The 19,912-nt window shown below is 37.6% G+C and overlaps 1 protein-coding gene across 1 annotated transcript; it reads left to right on the top strand.

The window, feature by feature from the left end:
* The first annotated feature begins 417 nt into the window (after positions 1–417).
* LOC117315493 (WD40 repeat-containing protein SMU1-like) lies at positions 418–17,793 on the top strand. The gene is given in 13 exon segments (XM_033869704.1): positions 418–485; positions 1,638–1,848; positions 2,896–2,988; positions 2,990–3,049; positions 3,459–3,609; positions 7,157–7,245; positions 7,904–8,044; positions 8,489–8,584; positions 11,859–11,986; positions 12,663–12,764; positions 13,409–13,598; positions 14,610–14,762; positions 16,033–17,793. Coding segments are annotated over 13 exon segments (1,539 nt in total). The 5' UTR covers positions 418–459; the 3' UTR covers positions 16,132–17,793.
* The last annotated feature ends 2,119 nt before the right edge of the window (positions 17,794–19,912 follow it).

The following is a 19,912-nucleotide window of genomic DNA, read 5'->3' as shown; positions in this document are numbered from 1 at the left end:
GGAGACTATTTCACATAGTCCACATAGATAAAGGTGTCTTATCTCTTAAAGTTTACTAGATTATCGAGTTTATTACAGAAACTTTCTTGTGAGGTAGTCTATAAGATATCTTGTATAACTTGGTTACTGCAGAACTTAATGTTTGTTTGGTAAAGTCAAATGAACCCACTTTTTTATTATAATGTTATCAAAATATACCTTTGTACAATACGAATGCTTTTAAAAATGAGCATTTCTATCTGATTTTAAACTTTGATTTTAAATAGTATTTCGATTGGCCGTGAATAACCCAAGCTGCAGATGGATCGTAAAACTCAAACGTTATATATATAAATAGTAGTTTAAATTACCCGCTATTTTCACTAAAAACAATAAACATCATAGTCACACAAGCGATTTGTTTCCGTTGTGCCGAGGCGTTAAGCGTTTGTGTGACGTGGACTTCCTGTAAACACAAGCATGGCGGTGGAAATAGAGTCAGCAGAGTAAGCTTCTTTATAAAGTTGAATATTTGTACGATTTACGTATAATTTCAGCATGTTACATTGTCATTACAAAATACTTGTTATTTTGTTAACTACTAGCTTGATATAAAGTGAAATGCACTTAAATTCTCGTCAAAAAATACCTACAAATGGTGGTCGACAACAATCGATTACCAGTCTGTCTGTCCATAGCTGTGTTTTTCCATGGGCACTTGTTTCTGACCAATCCAATATGTAAACATGCTTCTATGGATGTGTATATTATGCATATCATGGATATTGGATTTTTAACTCGGGTTGTTAAATACCGCAAACTAACTAGTGGTGTTTCATTTTTGTCAAAGTAAAAGTAGAAAATGACACATTTCCACTCATTGCCATTGGCCATGATATCTATCAATTATATAAGTATAAACTTATGGTCATTGGTGTGACGGTAGGTGTATGGAAATCACATGCGGCCTGCCTATTAAAGTTGGTTAAATTTATACCCTATTTATGATAAAATTGACAAGTTATGATATATATTCAAAGTGGTCACAGTAATGTTAGTATGAAATATGGGGCCTGGCCGTGGTGGCTGATCGGTTACGGTGTCCTGACACTTTATCATTAGCCCTCCACCTCTGGGTTGCGAGTTGGAAACCCACATTGGGCAGTTGCTAGGTACAGACAGTGGGTTGATGGTTTTACTTCGGGTACTCCGGCTTTCCTCCACCTCCAAAATGAAACCTGGCACATCCTTAAATGACCCTGGCTATTAATTATAATAGGATGTTAAACTAAATAACCTAAATTTAACCAAAGCGCGGCTACCAGAAAAAATTCTTGGCAATGATATAACCTTAGTGTAAATCTGAATAATATGGAGTCATTTGTGTCAAATTGATCATGTAAGTCCTCTGTTATCACAAGGATCATCAAAGCTTTTCACATGTATACAAAAGAGGATTTCTGAATGTTGTTTATATATATTAAATCTTTATTTTTTTTCTCCATATATATATATATATCTGTTAAGCTAGTAGATTTTTAGTTTGGGCTAGTGGATTTTCGGTCCTGGCCCTTGGATAGTGATAAGAATTTCTTTACAACTGTCTGGCCTGCAACATTTTTTGTTTTCCATCTGAATCCTTTATTTACATGTTGCAGTGTTGTCCGTCTGATTGAGCAGTACCTGAAGGAGAACAACTTACTGAGAACATTATCAGTTCTCCAGGAGGAAAGTGGAATCTCCCTCAACACTGTCGACTCTGTAGATGGATTTGTCTCGGACATCAACAGTGGTCACTGGGACACAGTGCTTCAGGCCATACAGACACTCAAACTCCCGGATCAGAAACTTATTGACCTCTATGAACAGGTACATATCATTTTAGATAAATGGTTTCATGCATTATGTCTGAAGCTTATAGACATCAACAAAATATGTGTACCCTTCTAGATAAATGTCTTAACGCTGCATGTATAGACATTCAAACTTCCAGATCAGAAACTTATTGACCTCTCTATTTGAACATGTTTATACAGTATTTATCACAGGGCATCCAGTAGATCCCTTGAAAGTATGTTTTTGACTCCCCAAAATCAGATTTGACTCGTGAGTTTGAAGGAGCATGTCTATTTGACATAAAATGTTTTGACCCTTCATATTTCTGAGAAAAGGTGATTTGACTTCTGAAATTGCTAAAAATCATGGGTCAACTGGATGCCCTGTGCAAATAAGCCCACCTGTCCACAAATATGCCCCTTCCTCACTTTTGCAGAATTATCAACTACAAATAATAAGCTTAAAGTTAAGTGGTTCACAATCAGCCCTCTCAAAGTCTAATACTAAACTAGGGAGGGGGCTTATTTGGGGATAAATACAGTATAGGTATTATGTATTATATAGGTACCTTTTAGATCAAATGACATCTGGGTAATAATTTCTTTTCTAAAAGACAGGAAAATAAAGATACATGTACTGATGATATACAAAGTGAATTTTCAGGTCAGTTGATGTTAGGTGATCAGTTATGATCCAGGTCTCATCAACTCTTGGCTACTAATGTTGTATTGTGTGTGATTCACCCTTCAAATATATTGGAAAATCATTTGGTATATATATGCTATCAGATAATTTGGAGTATATTAGTTCATAGGCGGAGGGTATATTTATTTGAAAGATTTGAGAGAGAGAATTTTAAATATTTTGAAAACAAATTTGTTCAGGAATTTGAAAATAAAACCAGTAGATCTAGAGCCTATATAGCCAGCTGTATTACGTTTTACCATAGTTATAGGGTTTGCCAGAGACATGATTTTGTCATAAACTTTTTCTCCGAAATACTACAAAAAATGATCTCCATTTCCATCAAAGCTGGATTTGGAGCAGACTTATGTCACTCATCCTTACCTTATTTTACAGATTGTGTTGGAGCTGATAGAATTACGAGAATTAGGTGCGGCCAGATCTTTACTCAGACAGACAGATCCCATGATCATGATGAAACAGAACCAGCCCTGACCGATACATCCATCTGGAAAACATGTTGGCCAGGTCTTACTTTGATCCCAGAGAGGTAGTCACAGTTAATAGGATAATCTATCACTTCATGTTTGTAGTTAGTGACAGTTTTAATGTCTATTTTCCTGTTAGGTAAACTGAATTAACCATAACAAAAACTAATATTTCCTGTTACATTAAACCAACCTTAATTCTTTGTGACTTACATATAGTTCAAGAAACTTTCCTGATTTAAAAGTAATGATTAAGATAAATGCACATGTTAATATCATTCAATATGAAGAGAGAAAAAAAGACAGAAGAGAAATAAGAAGATTCCAATATGTTGGATATATCTTGTGTTATGACAATTTTACCAGCTCCAATGTCAAAAATGGAAAAGATAGGTATGATACCAGGAAACTTTTATGTTGTTACATCTATTATTTCATATTTAAACATTACTAGTTTTGTTCATTCTAAAGGCATATCAAGAAGGTCAGACAAAAGAAAGGAGAAGGAATGCCATAGCAACAGCGTTAGCTGGAGAGGTGAATGTCGTCCCTCCTTCCCGTCTACTGGCTCTGTTGGGACAATCTCTAAAGTGGCAACAACATCAGGGACTCCTACCACCAGGTAAATTGATATCAAAGACTCCTTCCACCAGGTAAATTGATATCAGGGACTCCTTCCACCAGGTAAATTGATATCAGGGACTCATTCCACTAGGTAAATTGGTATCAGGGACTCCTTCCACCAGGTAAATTGGTATCAGGGACTCCTTCCACCAGGTAAATTGATATCAGGGACTCCTTCCACCAGGTAAATTGGTATCAGGGACTCCTTCCACCAGGTAAATTGATATCGGGGACTCATTCCACCAGGTAAATTGATATCGGGGACTCATTCCACCAGGTAAATTGGTATTAGGGACTCCTTCCACCAGGTAAATTGGTATTAGGGACTCCTTCCACCAGGTAAATTGATATCGGAGACTCATTCCACCAGGTAAATTGATATCAAAGACTCCTTCCACCAGGTAAATTAATATCAGGGACTCCTTCCACCAGGTAAATTGGTATTAGGGACTCCTTCCACCAGGTAAATTAATATCAGGGACTCATTCCACCAGGTAAATTGATATCAGGGACTCCTTCCACCAGGTAAATTGATATCAGGGACTCCTTCCACCAGGTAAATTGGTATTAGGGACTCCTTCCACCAGGTAAATTGATATCAGGGACTCCTTCCACCAGGTAAATTGGTATTAGGGACTCCTTCCACCAGGTAAATTGATATCAGGGATTCCTTCCACCAGGTAAATTGATATCAGGGACTCCTTCCACCAGGTAAATTGATATCAGGGACTACTACCACCAGGTAAATTAATATCAGGGATTCCTACAACCAGGTAAATTGATATCAGAGACTCCCTCCACCAAATAAATTGATATCAGGGACTCCTACCACCAGGTAAATTAATATTAGGGACTCCTTCCACCAGGTAAATTGATATCAGGGACTCCTTCCACCAGGTAAATTGATATCAGGGATTCCTTCCACCAGGTAAATTGGTATCAGGGATTCCTTCCACCAGGTAAATTGGTATTAGGGACTCCTTCCACCAGGTAAATTGATATCAGGGACTCCTTCCACCAAGTAAATTGATATCAAAGACTCCCTCCACTAGATAATTAATATCAGGGACTCCTTCCACCAGGTAAATTGATATCAGGGACTACTACCACCAGGTAAATTGATATCGGAGACTCCTTCCACCAGGTAAATTGATATCAGGGACTTCTACCACCAGGTAAATTGATATCGGGGACTCATTCCACCAGGTAAATTGATATCAGAGACTCCTTCCACCAGGTAAATTGATATCAGGGACTCCTTCCACCAGGTAAATTGATATCAGGGACTCCTTCCACCAGGTAAATTGATATCAAAGACTCCCTCCACTAGATAATTAATATCAGGGACTCCTTCCACCATGTAAATTGATATCAGGGATTCCTACAACCAGGTAAATTAATATCAGGGACTCCGTCCACCAGGTAAATTGATATCGGGGACTCATTCCACCAGGTAAATTGATATCAGAGACTCCTTCCACCAGGTAAATTGATATCAGGGACTCCTTCCACCAGGTAAATTGATATCAGGGACTCATTCCACCAGGTAAATTGATATCAGGGACTCATTCCACCAGGTAAATTGATATCAAGGACTCATTCCACCAGGTAAATTGATATCAAGGACTCATTCCACCAGGTAAATTGATATCAGGGACTCATTCCACCAGGTAAATTGATATCAAGGACTCATTCCACCAGGTAAATTGATATCAGGGACTCCTTCCACCAGGTAAATTGATATTAGGGACTCCTTCCACCAGGTAAATTGATATCAGGGACTCCGTCCGCCAGGTAAATTGATATCAGGGACTCCTTCCACCAGGTAAATTGATATCAGGGATTCCTACAACCAGGTAAATTGATATCAGGGATTCCTTCCACCAGGTAGATTAATATCAGGGACTCATTCCACCAGGTAAATTGATATCAAGGACTCATTCCACCAGGTAAATTGATATCAGGGACTCATTCCACCAGGTAAATTGATATCAAGGACTCATTCCACCAGGTAAATTGATATCAAGGACTCATTCCACCAGGTAAATTGATATCAGGGACTCATTCCACCAGGTAAATTGATATCAAGGACTCATTCCACCAGGTAAATTGATATCAGGGACTCCTTCCACCAGGTAAATTGATATTAGGGACTCCTTCGACCAGGTAAATTGATATCAGGGACTCCGTCCGCCAGGTAAATTGATATCAGGGACTCCTTCCACCAGGTAAATTGATATCAGGGATTCCTACAACCAGGTAAATTGATATCAGGGACTCCTTCCACCAGGTAAATTGATATCAGGGACTCATTCCACCAGGTAAATTGATATCAGGGACTCCTTCCACCAGGTAAATTGATATCAGGGACTCCTTCCACCAGGTAAATTGATATCAGGGACTCCTTCCACCAGGTAAATTGATATCAGGGATTCCTTCCACCAGGTAAATTGATATCAGGGACTCCTTCCACCAGGTAAATTGGTATTAGGGACTCCTTCCACCAGGTAAATTGATATCAGGGACTCCTTCCACCAGGTAAATTGATATTAGGCACTTAATCTTATTCCACCAGGTAAATTGATATCAGGGACTTCTTCCACCAGGTAAATTGATATCGGAGACTCATTCCACCAGGTAGATTGATATCAGAGACTACTTCCACCAGGTAGATTGATATCAGGGACTCCTTCCACCAGGTAAATTGATATCAGGGACTACTTCCACCAGGTAGATTGATATCAGAGACTACTTCCACCAGGTAAATTGATATTAGGCACTCCTTCCTCCAGGTAAATTGATATTGTCTTTCTGACGGACAGTTTTAAAATCATACGTAACGCAAACTCCGTAATTTCTTAGTTGATAAGTGGGTTTATGTTATGGTGAAGCGACTGTCATCATCTGTCTGTCCACAGGGACAACGTAATTTCTTAGTTGATAAGTGGGGGTATGTTATGGTGAAGCGACTGTCATCATCTGTCTGTCCACAGGGACAACGTAATTTCTTAGTTGATAAGTGGGTTTATGTTATGGTGAAGCGACTGTCATCATCTGTCTGTCCACAGGGACAACGTAATTTCTTAGTTGATAAGTGGGCTTATGTTATGGTGAAGCGACTGTCATCATCTGTCTGTCCACAGGGACAACGTAATTTCTTAGTTGATAAGTGGGCTTATGTTATGGTGAAGCGACTGTCATCATCTGTCTGTCCACAGGGACAAAGTAATTTCTTATTTGATAAGTGGGTTTATGTTATGGTGAAGCGACTGTCATCATCTGTCTGTCCACAGGGACAACGTAATTTCTTAGTTGATAAGTGGGCTTATGTTATGGTGAAGCGACTGTCATCATCTGTCTGTCCACAGGGACTTGTCCCCACATCCTGTTTTATTATAAATCAAATAACATTATTAAAGATTGTTTCCTGGATAACACAGTTAAATGATTTATTTTTACTTACTCCACTTCTGATGTTTGATGCCACGATACTTCTGGGATCCTTAGTTTGGTATAATTATAGTAAATATCTCTATAATTATCAGGAACGACAATTGATGTGTTCCGAGGAAAGGCTGCTGTGAAGGAACAGGAAGAAGAGAAATTCCCCACACAGCTCAGCAAGACAATCAAGGTAATGTTTTGCTCAATCTATCTTAATCTTCAGGAGAAGTAGATTTTTCAAGCAACACACAAATTTCACTTAATGGCTTTGCCTCTTGGGTTCCAAGATGAATTAAAAAATTTCAAACTAATCGTTCTTGCTGTTGCCTGCGAAATATGAAAGTTTAATTGTTTGGTCACTATGAATATTTTGCCATAGACAAAAACTAATTTTATTTCTTTTTAAATGATATACTGTAAGTTTTATGTGAATGACATTTAAATTATCTTTCTGATACTGCTGATCTTATAGTTGACATGATTAACTGTGAAACAATGCGTCAGCTTAAATAATTTTATGAAAAAGAAAAGATTCTGAATGATAAATATTCAAAATGACCCTATCTTAAATGTTAATTATTTTACAACATGAACTAGATTGATGCCATTTCTACCTAAACTGTGATCCCATTGCTTGACTTTTTATTGTAAAATTATTCAAGACTGCGAGTTGAAATGAAAAAGTTCTGAAGATGTTTTGATAAAGACTCTTACACAGATTTCCATTTATCATCAAATTTATTTAATGAGTTTTTATAAGAAGTTACAAAGTATGACACTGATAACAGGGAAGTTACATGTATATGATAAACTTGTATTTGACCCAATTTGACCCAATTTTAACCCAGTTTGGACAGAAAGCCCATATAGAGTGTGCCCGATTCTCTCCCGACGGTCAGTACCTAGTCACCGGATCAGTGGATGGCTTTGTCGAGGTCTGGAACTTCACCACTGGTAAAATCAGGAAAGATCTGCGGTACCAAGCCCAGGTAAGTGTCTATGACATGGTGAATTCTTATACTGAAGGTTAATAAAATGTACTGATAAAACAGTTTCTGTCTTTTCTTTGTCATAGGAAATGTATAATATGTATATTACGTTTGTATTCTTTGGTTTAGAATGAAATTTGTTGCACATTAGTGACAAGTTTTTAACTGAGATATTTTTATATAAAACTATAACAATATGGTTGATGTGATAAGAACCATTGACTTCCAAAATAGTACAAAAATAAGAGCAACCTATTTCGTCAGATTTGCAAGAAATGATCAGGAAATTTAAGAGTATACATTTATGTTGCGTCCTGTAAGTTGTAGATCTTCATTTTTTTACAGTGTAAAAATATTTTGATAAATATTCTGTGCTTATCGTCAATAAAAATAACTTTGCAGTAGAGTTTTTCTTTCACCTTTGTAATTTTTGTTTACTTACAGGACAATTTTATGATGATGGATGACGCTGTGCTGTGTATGACGTTTAGTCGGGACTCAGAAATGATGGCAACAGGAGCACAGGACGGCAAAATAAAGGTATTACTATTGATTAACATACTAATATACCTGTCACACTGTAAAGGTCTGACTACATAATAACATACTGTTACCCCTGTCAAATCTTAACACTGTAAAGGTCTGACTACATAATAACATACTAATATACCTGTCAAATCTTAACACTGTAAAGGTCTGACTACATAATAACATACTGTTACCCCTGTAAAATCTTAACACTGTAAAGGTCTGACTCTCTAAATAACATACTGTTATACCTGTCAAATCTTATCACTGTAAAGGTGTGACTACAGAATAACATACTGTTATACCTGTCAAATCTTAACACTGTAAAGGTGTGACTACAGAATAACATACTGTTATACCTGTCAAATCTTAACACTGTAAAGGTGTGACTACAGAATAACATACTGTTATACCTGTCAAATCTTAACACTAAAGGTCTGACTCTCTAAATAACATACTGTTATACCTGTCAAATCTTAACACTGTAAAGGTCTGACTCTCTAAATAACATACTGTTATACCTGTCAAATCTTAACTCTGTAAAGGAATGACTACTGTACCCCTGTCAAATCTTCTTAATGCTGTAAAGGGTTTTATTAGTAGTTAAATTTTTGTTGTTTGACATAAATTATAAAGCAAAAGGGAAAACTTTCCTGCAGATATCAAGGTATGAAAGAAGAGCAGCAACTCCAGAATCCCGGTTTGAAAATGATCCTGCCGACATGTTTCGGCCTGCTCGGCAGGATCATTTTCAAACCTGGATTCTGGAGTTGCTGCTCTTCTTTCATACCTTGATATTTCTACTTTTTAAAGAGCGCCCTGCATACCCTGCATACCATGTGGTATCCTCCTGAAACCTAGAAGACAAACTTTTTCCTCAACTACACTGAATGGACGTTGGTTCTTTGGGGATTTCCCCACTTTAATTTATTTCCTGCAGATAGTATTTTGACCACAATTTTCTTCATTTTCCCCTTATTGCTAGTGATTATTAAAGTCAGGAAGGGAATATACTGTCCCATTCCTTCTTCTTAGTTTGTGTGGTGTACGTACAGATTTTGATCTTACTTCAAATATTGGTCAGGTATAAGAAAACCTTGAACAAGTTTGTGTTTCAGGGTGCCAAGGTTAGAGCAAAGTCATCGTTTCTTTTTGAAGAAATTCTTTTGTCAAAACCCTAAAGCTGTATCATTTTTAATCAGATTTTGATCAAGATCAACTTCATACATCGGCCAAGCATGAGAATACCTCCATCTATCTGGCCTATGGGCTTATTGCTTTTGATATTTTGGATATTTCAGCTAGTACTACTTGGCTCATGAGGGGATTGCTTGCGATGTCTTGTTGATTTAATTTTCAAGGCCTTTTTTAGGTCATCTGACCCGAAGGGTCAGGATGACCTATAGTCATCATGCTTCGTCCGTCGTCGTGCGCCGTGCGCCGTGCGTAAACTTTTCACATTTCAATCTTCTTCTCAAGTTCCACCAGTGGGATTGAGCTGAAACTTGCCTGAAATGATCCTGAGATGGTCCTGACCAAGTGTTGTTATTTTTCGGGTCAGTCCGAAATCCAAGATGGCCGCCATAGCCGCCATTTTGAAAACACATTTTAAACTTCTTCTCAAGTTCCACCAGTGCTGTTGGGCTGAAACTTGCCAGAAATGATCCTGTGATGATCCCGACCAAGTGTTGTTATTTTTCGGGTCGGTCCGAAATCCAAGATGGCCGCCATAGCCGCCATCTTAAAAAACACATTTTAAACTTCTTCTCAAGTTCCACCAGTGCTATTGAGCTGAAACTTGCCTGAAATGATCCTGAGATGATCCCGACCAAGTGTTGTTATTTTTCGGGTCGGTCCGAAATTCAAGATGGCCGCCATAGCCACCATCTTGAAAAACACATTTTAAACTTCTTCTCAAGTTCCACCAGTGCTTTTGAGCTGAAACTTGCCTGAAATGATCCTGAGATGATCCCGACCAAGTGTTGTTATTTTTCGGGTCGGTCCGAAATCCAAGATGGCCGCCATAGCCGCCATCTTGAAAAACACATTTTAAACTTCTTCTCAAGTTCCACAAGTGATATTGAGCTGAAACTTAAATGATCCGGATATGATCCCGACCAAGTGTTGTTATTTTTCGGGTCGGTCTGAAATCCAAGATGGCCGCCATAGCTGCCATTTTGAAAACACATTTTATACTTCTTCTCAGGTTCCACCAGTGATATTGAGCTGAAACTTGCCTGAAATGATCCTGATATGATCGTGACCAAGTGTTGTTATTTTTCGGGTCGGTCCGAAATCCAGGATGGCCGCCATAGGCGCCATCTTGAAAAACACATTTTAAACTTCTTCTCAAGTTCCAGCAGTGCTATTGAGCTGAAACTTGCCTGAAATGATCCTGATATGATCCCGACCAAGTGTTGTTATTTTTCGGGTCGGTCCGAAATCCAAGATGGCCCCCATAGCCGCCATTTTGAAAACACATTTTAAACTTCTTCTCCGGTTCCACCAGTGCTATTGAGCTGAAAATTGCCTGAAATGATCCTGATATGATCCCGACCAAGTGATGTTATTTTTCGGGTCGGTCCGAAATCCAAGATGGCCACCATAACCACCATCTTCAAAAACACATTTTAAACTTCTTCTCAAGTTCCACCAGTGCTGTTGGGCTGAAACTTGCCTGAAATGTTCCTGAGATGATCCCGACCAAGTGTTGTTATTTTTTAGATTGGTCTGAAATGCAAGATGGCCGCCATATCCGCCATCTTAAAAAACACATTTTAAACTTCTTCTCCAGTTCCACTGGTGCCATTGAGCTCGAAATTGGTGAGGATGTTAAGGAAGGAGTGCCAACAAAGTTTTGTTATTTTTTCGGCCTTGTAAAAACTTTGGCATGGCAGCAATGGCGGCCATTTTGTAACATGATTGCGCAATCATGGTTTTCCTGAACAACACCTATTTCAAACTTCTTCTCAAATTCCACCGGTGGGATTCAGCTCTAACTTACCAGAAATGATCCTTAGATGGTCCAGACCAAGTGTTATTATTTATTGGGTCGGTCAGATATCCAAGATGGCCACCATGGCCAACAGTGCCACTATATACTTGCTACAGAGAATGCATACTACAATAATATAAGGGTTTTAATTTAGAGTCAGATGACCGTTAAGGCCCCTGGGCCTCTTGTTTCATTTTTTATTCTGTCTTTGAAAATAGCCAAAAAAAAAAATATCTTGGAAATGACAACATTACCTATCATACAATGCAGTGAACATCCTTTACATTGTAGGTCTGGAAGATAATGACAGGCCAGTGTTTACGGAGATTTGAACGCGCCCACAGTAAAGGAATCACATGTGTCAGCTTCTCTAAAGACAACAGCCAACTCCTCAGTGCTTCTTTTGACCAAACCATCAGGTAAATTGAGGACCCTATGAGTGGCTATGTCATATGGAACTTATCAAACGAGTAAAGGCTGTTGGCATATCAAATTATTGAACCAGATTAATAAATTTTATATCATACAGCCATGAGTGTAAGATTCTATTTATCACATAACTACTATTTCTGAGAATATGAGCAAAAACACTTTTAATTTCCGTTTCTATATAAGAGAGGTGAAATCCCGCTCAAATGGGCCGTTTCGACAATAATGAGATGTCACATATTTATTATGACATCACAATAGTGTTACTACACATGTTTTATGATATTTGTGACATGGCAGGCCAGTTAAGTGCCTCATTTGACGAGGACATCAGGCAATGGTATTTAATGTGATCCTCTGCCCAGCAGGGTTTCAATAAATGACATATTCTCGTTGCATGTTTCGTGAACTCATCTTTTTGTTGTGCATGCATAATGAATATTCTGAGGTATCAACTAAGCTATTGTTTCATTTTATTTAAAAAACGTTAATGTGTATTTGTTATCCAGTCCAATACATTTAGCTGAATGGTTATCTAAAATGTACAATCCATCTTCAGAAGTAACAAAAATCTGAATTATTTAAATCAATGATACAAACTTTGACCCAGAGATGTGTGTTCCTGTGTTAAACATATATGATGGTATACAAATATTATGACTGCAGAATCAACGGTTTGAAGTCGGGAAAAACACTGAAGGAATTCAGAGGTCACACGTCATTCGTCAATGATGCAGTTTTCACCTCCGACGGCCATCATATTATCAGGTGAGTACCGACTTTTAATCAATTCAGTTTTTTTTCAGATTTTTGTCTAAGGGTATTTATGTTGAAATAGAATTTGTTAATGAAACATTCCTTCAAAATTTGTGTGTATCAGAATACTTATTTGACTTTTTAAAGAACATAAAAGATTTGTAATTTGAAGAATACATACAAAATATCTGAGCAGTTGGTTGAAAAGTAGGAAAATCACTCGCTGGATCATCGAGGAATACTTGCATTTCATCCTCTTGAAATAATCATGAGTAAGTGCAACTTGTGTGGGTTGTAACTACTCTGTTCCTGTGCTATTTGTTGCCCACCATCATGACATGGTGGACTATTAAAATCACCCTTTTATGTTCATCTGTAATTAAACAATCCATGTTATCACGTTTTCTCAGAAAGTTCTTGATGAATCCTTCTCAAATTTCATACGTAGGTTGGTCTCTAGTTATGTATATTGAATAATGAGTCTAATCAGACAATATAATGGCCAACTGGAGGCAATTTTGGTTTTTTGACAGTTGAAGTTTGTTATTGCAATTTCTCAGAAAGTTCTTGATGTATCTTTAAAAAACAAGTGGGTTCCTCAAGGGCTCTATTATGATATTAATAGTATTTGTATATAACTGTCTGTTCCGTTTCAGTGCGAGTTCTGACGGTACTGTGAAGGTATGGAATGTAAAGACGACAGAGTGTCAGAATACATTTAAACCCCTCGGCGGTACCGGTACAGACATCACTGTTCACAGTATACATCTCCTCCCCCGAATGGCTGAACAGTTCGTAGTCTGTAACAGATCCAACACCGTCGTCATCATGAACATGCAAGGACAGGTGGGTATTTACCGAGTGTTCGAAATTACATTAGGGCTGCCCCAAAATTACATGATCAGGTTATCCTGGAATAGTGATTATTTTATATTGTGTTTTCATGTTAGAAACAATACTTTGGGTTCACTCTTCATGCAGCATCTTAATGTGTCCCGACACTTTATCATTAGCCCTCCACCTCTGTGTTGTGAGTTCAAAACCTACGTGGGGCAGTTGCGAGTTTGAAACCTATGTGGGGCAGTTGCCAAGTACTGACCGTAGGCCGGTGTTTTTTTTCCGGGTATTCAAGCTTTCCTCCACCTCCAAACCTGGCACGTCCTTAAATGACCCTGGCTGTTAATCGGACGTTAAACAAAAACAAACCAAACCAAACTATAGAGCATCTAATATTGTATGAAGACTGGTGCCAAGGAGGCGCCAGGGAAAGGATAAGAGTATAAAGGAATATAAAGGATTAGATCTACACTACTTGCTGTGTTTGGAACGTTGGATCTTATTTTAGGATCTGACACTTACCCTTCCAGAATACCTGGCGTTATTCTCTTTATACTATTTAACTCACCTGGTTTGACAAATGACCTTATATGGTATGGCCCAGCATCCATCCATCAATTCCTTTCTTTTAATCACTTATTGTCATAACAACTTGGTGGTCTAGTGGCGCTGTGGTAACACACTTGTCTTTAACTTAGATGACCAGGGTTGGATTCTCCAATTAGACATTGAAAGGTTTAGAATCACCTGCCGTGCCAAGTGGGTTTTTTCCAGGCACTTCATTTTCCTTCCACAGTAAGACCCCTCACACTTTAATCAGGCCAACAAACATGATCAATATAAATGGATTGAAATTGTTTCGCAATTGTTGTAAAATGAATAAAATTTACATTAAAAAAATTGGCAGATATTGACTTTAGTAAAGGGTAGTCAATTTTGTTTAAATAGTAAGTTTGCTCCCAGAAAATGTAGTTGTCATTCCAAGTAAAATAAATCTCATTTACTGTCCTTATGTTACAGATTGTGAGAAGTTTCTCCAGTGGTAAGAGAGACGGCGGAGATTTTGTGTGTGCCACTGTTTCACCACGTGGAGAGTGGATCTACTGTACAGGAGAGGATATGGTTCTGTACTGTTTCAGTGTAACGACAGGCAAACTGGAGAGGACTTTAACGGTAGGTTGTAACGACAGGCAAACTGGAGAGGACTTTAACGGTAGGTTGTAACGACAGGCAAACTGGAGAGGACTTTAACGGTAGGTAGTAACGACAGGCAAACTGGAGAGGACTTTAACGGTAGGTAGTAACAACAGGCAAACTGGAGAGGACTTTACCGGTAGGTAGTAATGACAGGCAAACTGGAGAGGACTTTAACGGTAGGTAGTAACGACAGGCAAACTGGAGAGGACTTTACCTGTAGGTTTTAACGACAGGCAAACTGGAGAGGATTTTAACGGTAGGTTGTAATGACAGACAAACTGGAGAGGACTTTAACGGTAGGTAGTAATGACAGGCAAACTGGAGAGGACTTTAACGGTAGGTAGTAATGACAGGCTAACTGGAGAGGACTTTAACGGTAGGTTGTAATGACAGGCAAACTGGAGAGGACTTTAACGGTAGGTTGTAACGACAGGCTAACTGGAGAGGACTTTACCGGTGGGTAGTAACGACAGGCAAACTGGAGAGGACTTTAACGGTAGGTAGTAATGACAGACAAACTGGAGAGGACTTTAACGGTAGGTAGTAATGACAGACAAACTGGAGACGACTTTTACCGGTAGGTTGTAACAACAGGCAAACTGGAGACGACTTTAACGGTAGGTAGACCAGTAGGCCAATATGCACTATGGCCATCGATAGTAAAAGCTACAAGTTGACTGCTTTCAGTGTAAATAATTATAGGAAAACTTGTGAAGAGACTTTAGGGTGATCAATTGTGTAGTGATCAAGTCTATGAGATATTTTGTTTGAAATTTGTATGTACATTTTTCAGTGAAGTTTTAGGAAAGCATTAGAAATATTTCAGTTAACAGAACTTTAGTCAGGAATTTTCTAAATCGAAAATATGTATTTTCGTTTGTTTTTTTGTTTGTTTTTTGTCAGACCAGAAATTCTGTTTGAGAAAGTACAAGCATGTATAACTTCTCTCTTTTATTTGGAATAAACATGTAATGGTTTTACCAAAACATCGCTGTAAAAAGATTTATTTTTGGGAATTTTATGAAACCAACCATTATATAGCTTTTTTCTCTGTCTTTTTACTTTCAAAGTATCTATTCATAATTATTTTCTCCTAGGAGAAAAGAAGTTAAAAAAAAAGTTCTTGAAAATAACATTAAAACAATATTTCAAGTAATTCGGTTAAACTTTAAAATATGTAAATTACCAGTAGGTATTCTTAAGAGATTTTCGTATAGAGATTTCATGTCTGTTTTGACTATTTCAGGTACATGAAAAAGATGTTATAGGTATCGCACATCACCCACACCAGAACTTAATAGGCACATACTCCGAGGACGGACTCCTCAAACTCTGGAAACCTTGATCATTTTATTGGACAGATCATCAAACTTCATCTGACATTATGTTCCATCACCAGCGAGATAATAACCTGATTTATAGTGTAAATCAATTATAGAGTTCTATTGGAGACCAGGTTACTGTGATACCCGGCAAAAATAGAAATCATCCGCAGTGAGACCCATTTCGTTTTGTCATCTGTGGGGGAAAAGCATTAACGAACCAGTGACATGCAAAAGTATACAGGAAAACCAAGTTCCGTTGTAAAGCTGCTTATTTTTATGGTGAAGAGTACACACATACAGAGAGAAAATGACAAATTATTTTTCTGTTGTCAAAATTTTTAAGAAATTTGTAAAAATAATTTCAAACTACATTGTATTGTGACATCAGATATTATAGGAAAAATGGGCTTTTTGTGAATTGAAAAATGTAACGATAACACTGAAATGGAACTGGCAATTGCTTTAAAATTCAGAAATATGCATAGAAATATGGATGATCCTTTTACCAATGTTTATCTTTTGATTAGGTGAATATGGATTATATAGAAATTATATCAACCTCTGCTTCTCGTCTGTCAATATTATAATCTTTGGGTTGATGAATATCCACATTCACCTCTGCAAAGGACTATAATTGTATAGTATTGTTTTACTTATTAAAATGTCATAGGTAGATTTGTTTGTGTTATTTTGATATAAAATACACAAAAAATCACAAACTCATTGTATCATATTGAATCTAGCAATGGTTTCATCAATGTTACTTTTAACTTCCTTAAATTCGGCAATGTGCTTCCAATGGAAAATTGAATGAAAATTATTTTTCTTTAGTTAAGAAACGTTAATGAAACCAAGGCCAGAAAAAATGGGGCCTAGTTTGTTTAGCAAAGGGAGGTATTATTTAGACAATACATTTTGTGCTGAAAGCAGTCCGCTAAACTGTGACTTGCAAATTACAACTTTTTTATATTATTTTCTTAAAGAAGTATTGTGGCAAGCACCAATTCATCATGTTCCTTTGTATAAATTTGGTAATACACTAAAATGTGCATACACTAGAACAAGTGTTTTTGCAGTATGTGACAAAAAGTTTATCAAGGAAATGTTTAGATTTATGATGTCAACATCAGCTACAATTTAATAAAAATATTCTTGTAATTTAATAAGCTATTTTTAATCTACTGGTATTATATTAAGGGCCATAATTAGAGAGGATAGCTAGGGGGAGGGTAACAATTGTCATAATTAGAGAGGATAGCTAGGGGGAGGGTAACAATTGTCATAATTAGAGAGGATAGCTAGGGGGAGGGTAACAATTGTCATAATTAGAGAGGATAGCTAGGGGGAGGGTAACAATTGTCATAATTAGAGAGGATAGCTAGGGGGAGGGTAACAATTGTCATAATTAGAGAGGATAGCTAGGGGGAGGGTAACAATTGTCATAATTAGAGAGGATAGCTAGGGGGAGGGTAACAATTGTCATAACTATAGAGGATAGCTAGGGGAGGGTAACAATTGTCATAATTAGAGAGGATAGCTAGGGGGAGGGTAACAATTGTCATAATTAGAGAGGATAGCTAGGGGGAGGGTAACAATTGGTTTCATTTTATAACAAGAATTTTTCATTATTGTCATTTTGTTGTGAATATGTAATTAAGATTAAATGAATTAACAAAGAAATATTGTGAATTTCGATCTTTTAGTTTTTGCCAGAGTAAAATGTTATTTTATTACATTTTTACCAGTGAAATATCAAAAATTATTCATTCTATAAAAGTGATATCATATTTTTCACAAGTGAAAAATATCACTTTTGCTTATTTGACCAATCAAATTAATGATTAGAAAATACAAAAATAATTGACCAATCAGAAAGCCCGACATATATGTCAGCACCTGGACAAGGGGAACTACTTTTTTTGTTTACAAATTATCGCTGTAGGCCTAGTTAGCATACGGGGTAGGTTTTTCGTTGATAAACAAGAGATCCCAGAGGGATCTTGGCGCCCACCATTGAATGATCTTCATAGGTTCCATGTCAGATTGATCTTTTCTCTACTTTTCCCTTCTTCTAAGTCTTACTAATCTGTGTAAATTCAGAAACAGCCCTCTATAGCTAGTACTTTTCAAACAAGGGGAAGCTATATATAAAATTTAAGATTTAGCGATAATGGCTGTCTGTCGACCATGTTGTTTTTGGATTGGTCCCAATATGCAAAACTAAGCACTAAGGGGAACATACATATGAAATTTGAGAAAGATCCCTTGAGTGCTTTCTGAGAAATAGCGATAACAAACTTCAATTGTCAAAATCCAAGATGGCTGCCTGTCGGCCATGTTGTTTTCTGATTAGTTTCAAAATGCAATATGCATAACTAGGCACCAAAGGGAACCTACATATGAAATTTGAGAAAGATCCCTTCAGTACTTTCTGAGAAATAGTGATAACAAACTTCAATTGTCAATATCCAAGATGGCTACCTGTCAGCCATGTTGTTTTCTGATTGGTCTCAAAATGCAATATGCATAACAAGGCACTGAGGGGAACGTATGTATGAAATTTGAGAAAGATCCCTTCAGTACTTTCTGAGAAATAGCGATAACAAACTTCAATTGTCAAAATCCAAGATGGCTGCCTGTCGGCCATGTTGTTTTCTGATTAGTTTCAAAATGCAATATGCATAACTAGGCACCAAAGGGAACCTACTTATGAAATTTGAGAAAGATCCCTTCAGTACTTTCTGAGAAATAGTGATAACAAACTTCAATTGTCAATATCCAAGATGGCTACCTGTCAGCCATGTTGTTTTCTGATTGGTCTCAAAATGCAATATGCATAACAAGGCACTAAGGGGAACGTATGTATGAAATTTGAGAAAGATCCCTTCATTACTTTCTGAGAAATAGCGATAACAAACTTCAATTGTCAAAATCCAAGATGGCTGCCTGTCGGCCAGGTTGTTTTCCGATTGGTCTCAAAATGCAATATGCATAACTAGGCAACAAGAGGAACCTACGTATGAAATTTGAGAAAGATCCCTTCATCACTTTCTGAGAAATAGCGATAACAAACTTCAATTGTCAAAATCCAAGATGGCTGCCTGTCGGCCATGTTGTTTTCCGATTGGTCTCAAAATGCAATATGCATAACAAGGCACCAAGAGGAACCTACATATGAAATTTGAGAAAGATCCCTTCAGTACTTTCTGAGAAATAGCGATAACAAACTTCAATTGTCAAAATCCAAGATGGCTGCATGTCGGCCATGTTGTTTTCCGATTGGTCTCAAAATGCAATATGCATAACTAGGCACCAAGGGGAACCTACATATGAAATTTGAGAAAGATCCCTTCAGTACTTTCTGAGAAATAGAGATAACAAACTTCAATTGTCAAAATCCAAGATGGCTGCCTGTCGGCCATGTTGTTTTCCGATTGGTCTCAAAATGCAATATGCATAACTAGGCACCAAGTGGAACCTACATATGAAATTTGAGAAAGATCCCTTCAGTGCTTTCTGAGAAATAGCGATAACAAACTTCAATTGTCAAAATCCAAGATGGCTGCCTGTCGGCCATGTTGTTTTCCGATTGGTCTCAAAATGCAATATGCATAACTAGGCACCAAGGGGAACCTACATATGAAATTTGAGAAAGATCCCTTCAGTACTTTCTGAGGATTAGCGATAACAAGAATTGTTTACGGACGGACGGAGGGACGGACGGACGGACGGACGGACGGACGACGGACCACGGACGCAGGGCGATTTGAATAGCCCACCATCTGATGATGGTGGGCTAAA

This window comes from Pecten maximus, chromosome 17 (assembly GCF_902652985.1).
Source record: "Pecten maximus chromosome 17, xPecMax1.1, whole genome shotgun sequence".
NCBI classification, from domain to species: Eukaryota; Metazoa; Mollusca; class Bivalvia; order Pectinida; family Pectinidae; genus Pecten; species Pecten maximus.
Note: the sequence above shows the minus strand (reverse complement) of the source record. Positions and strands in the feature narration are given on the sequence as shown.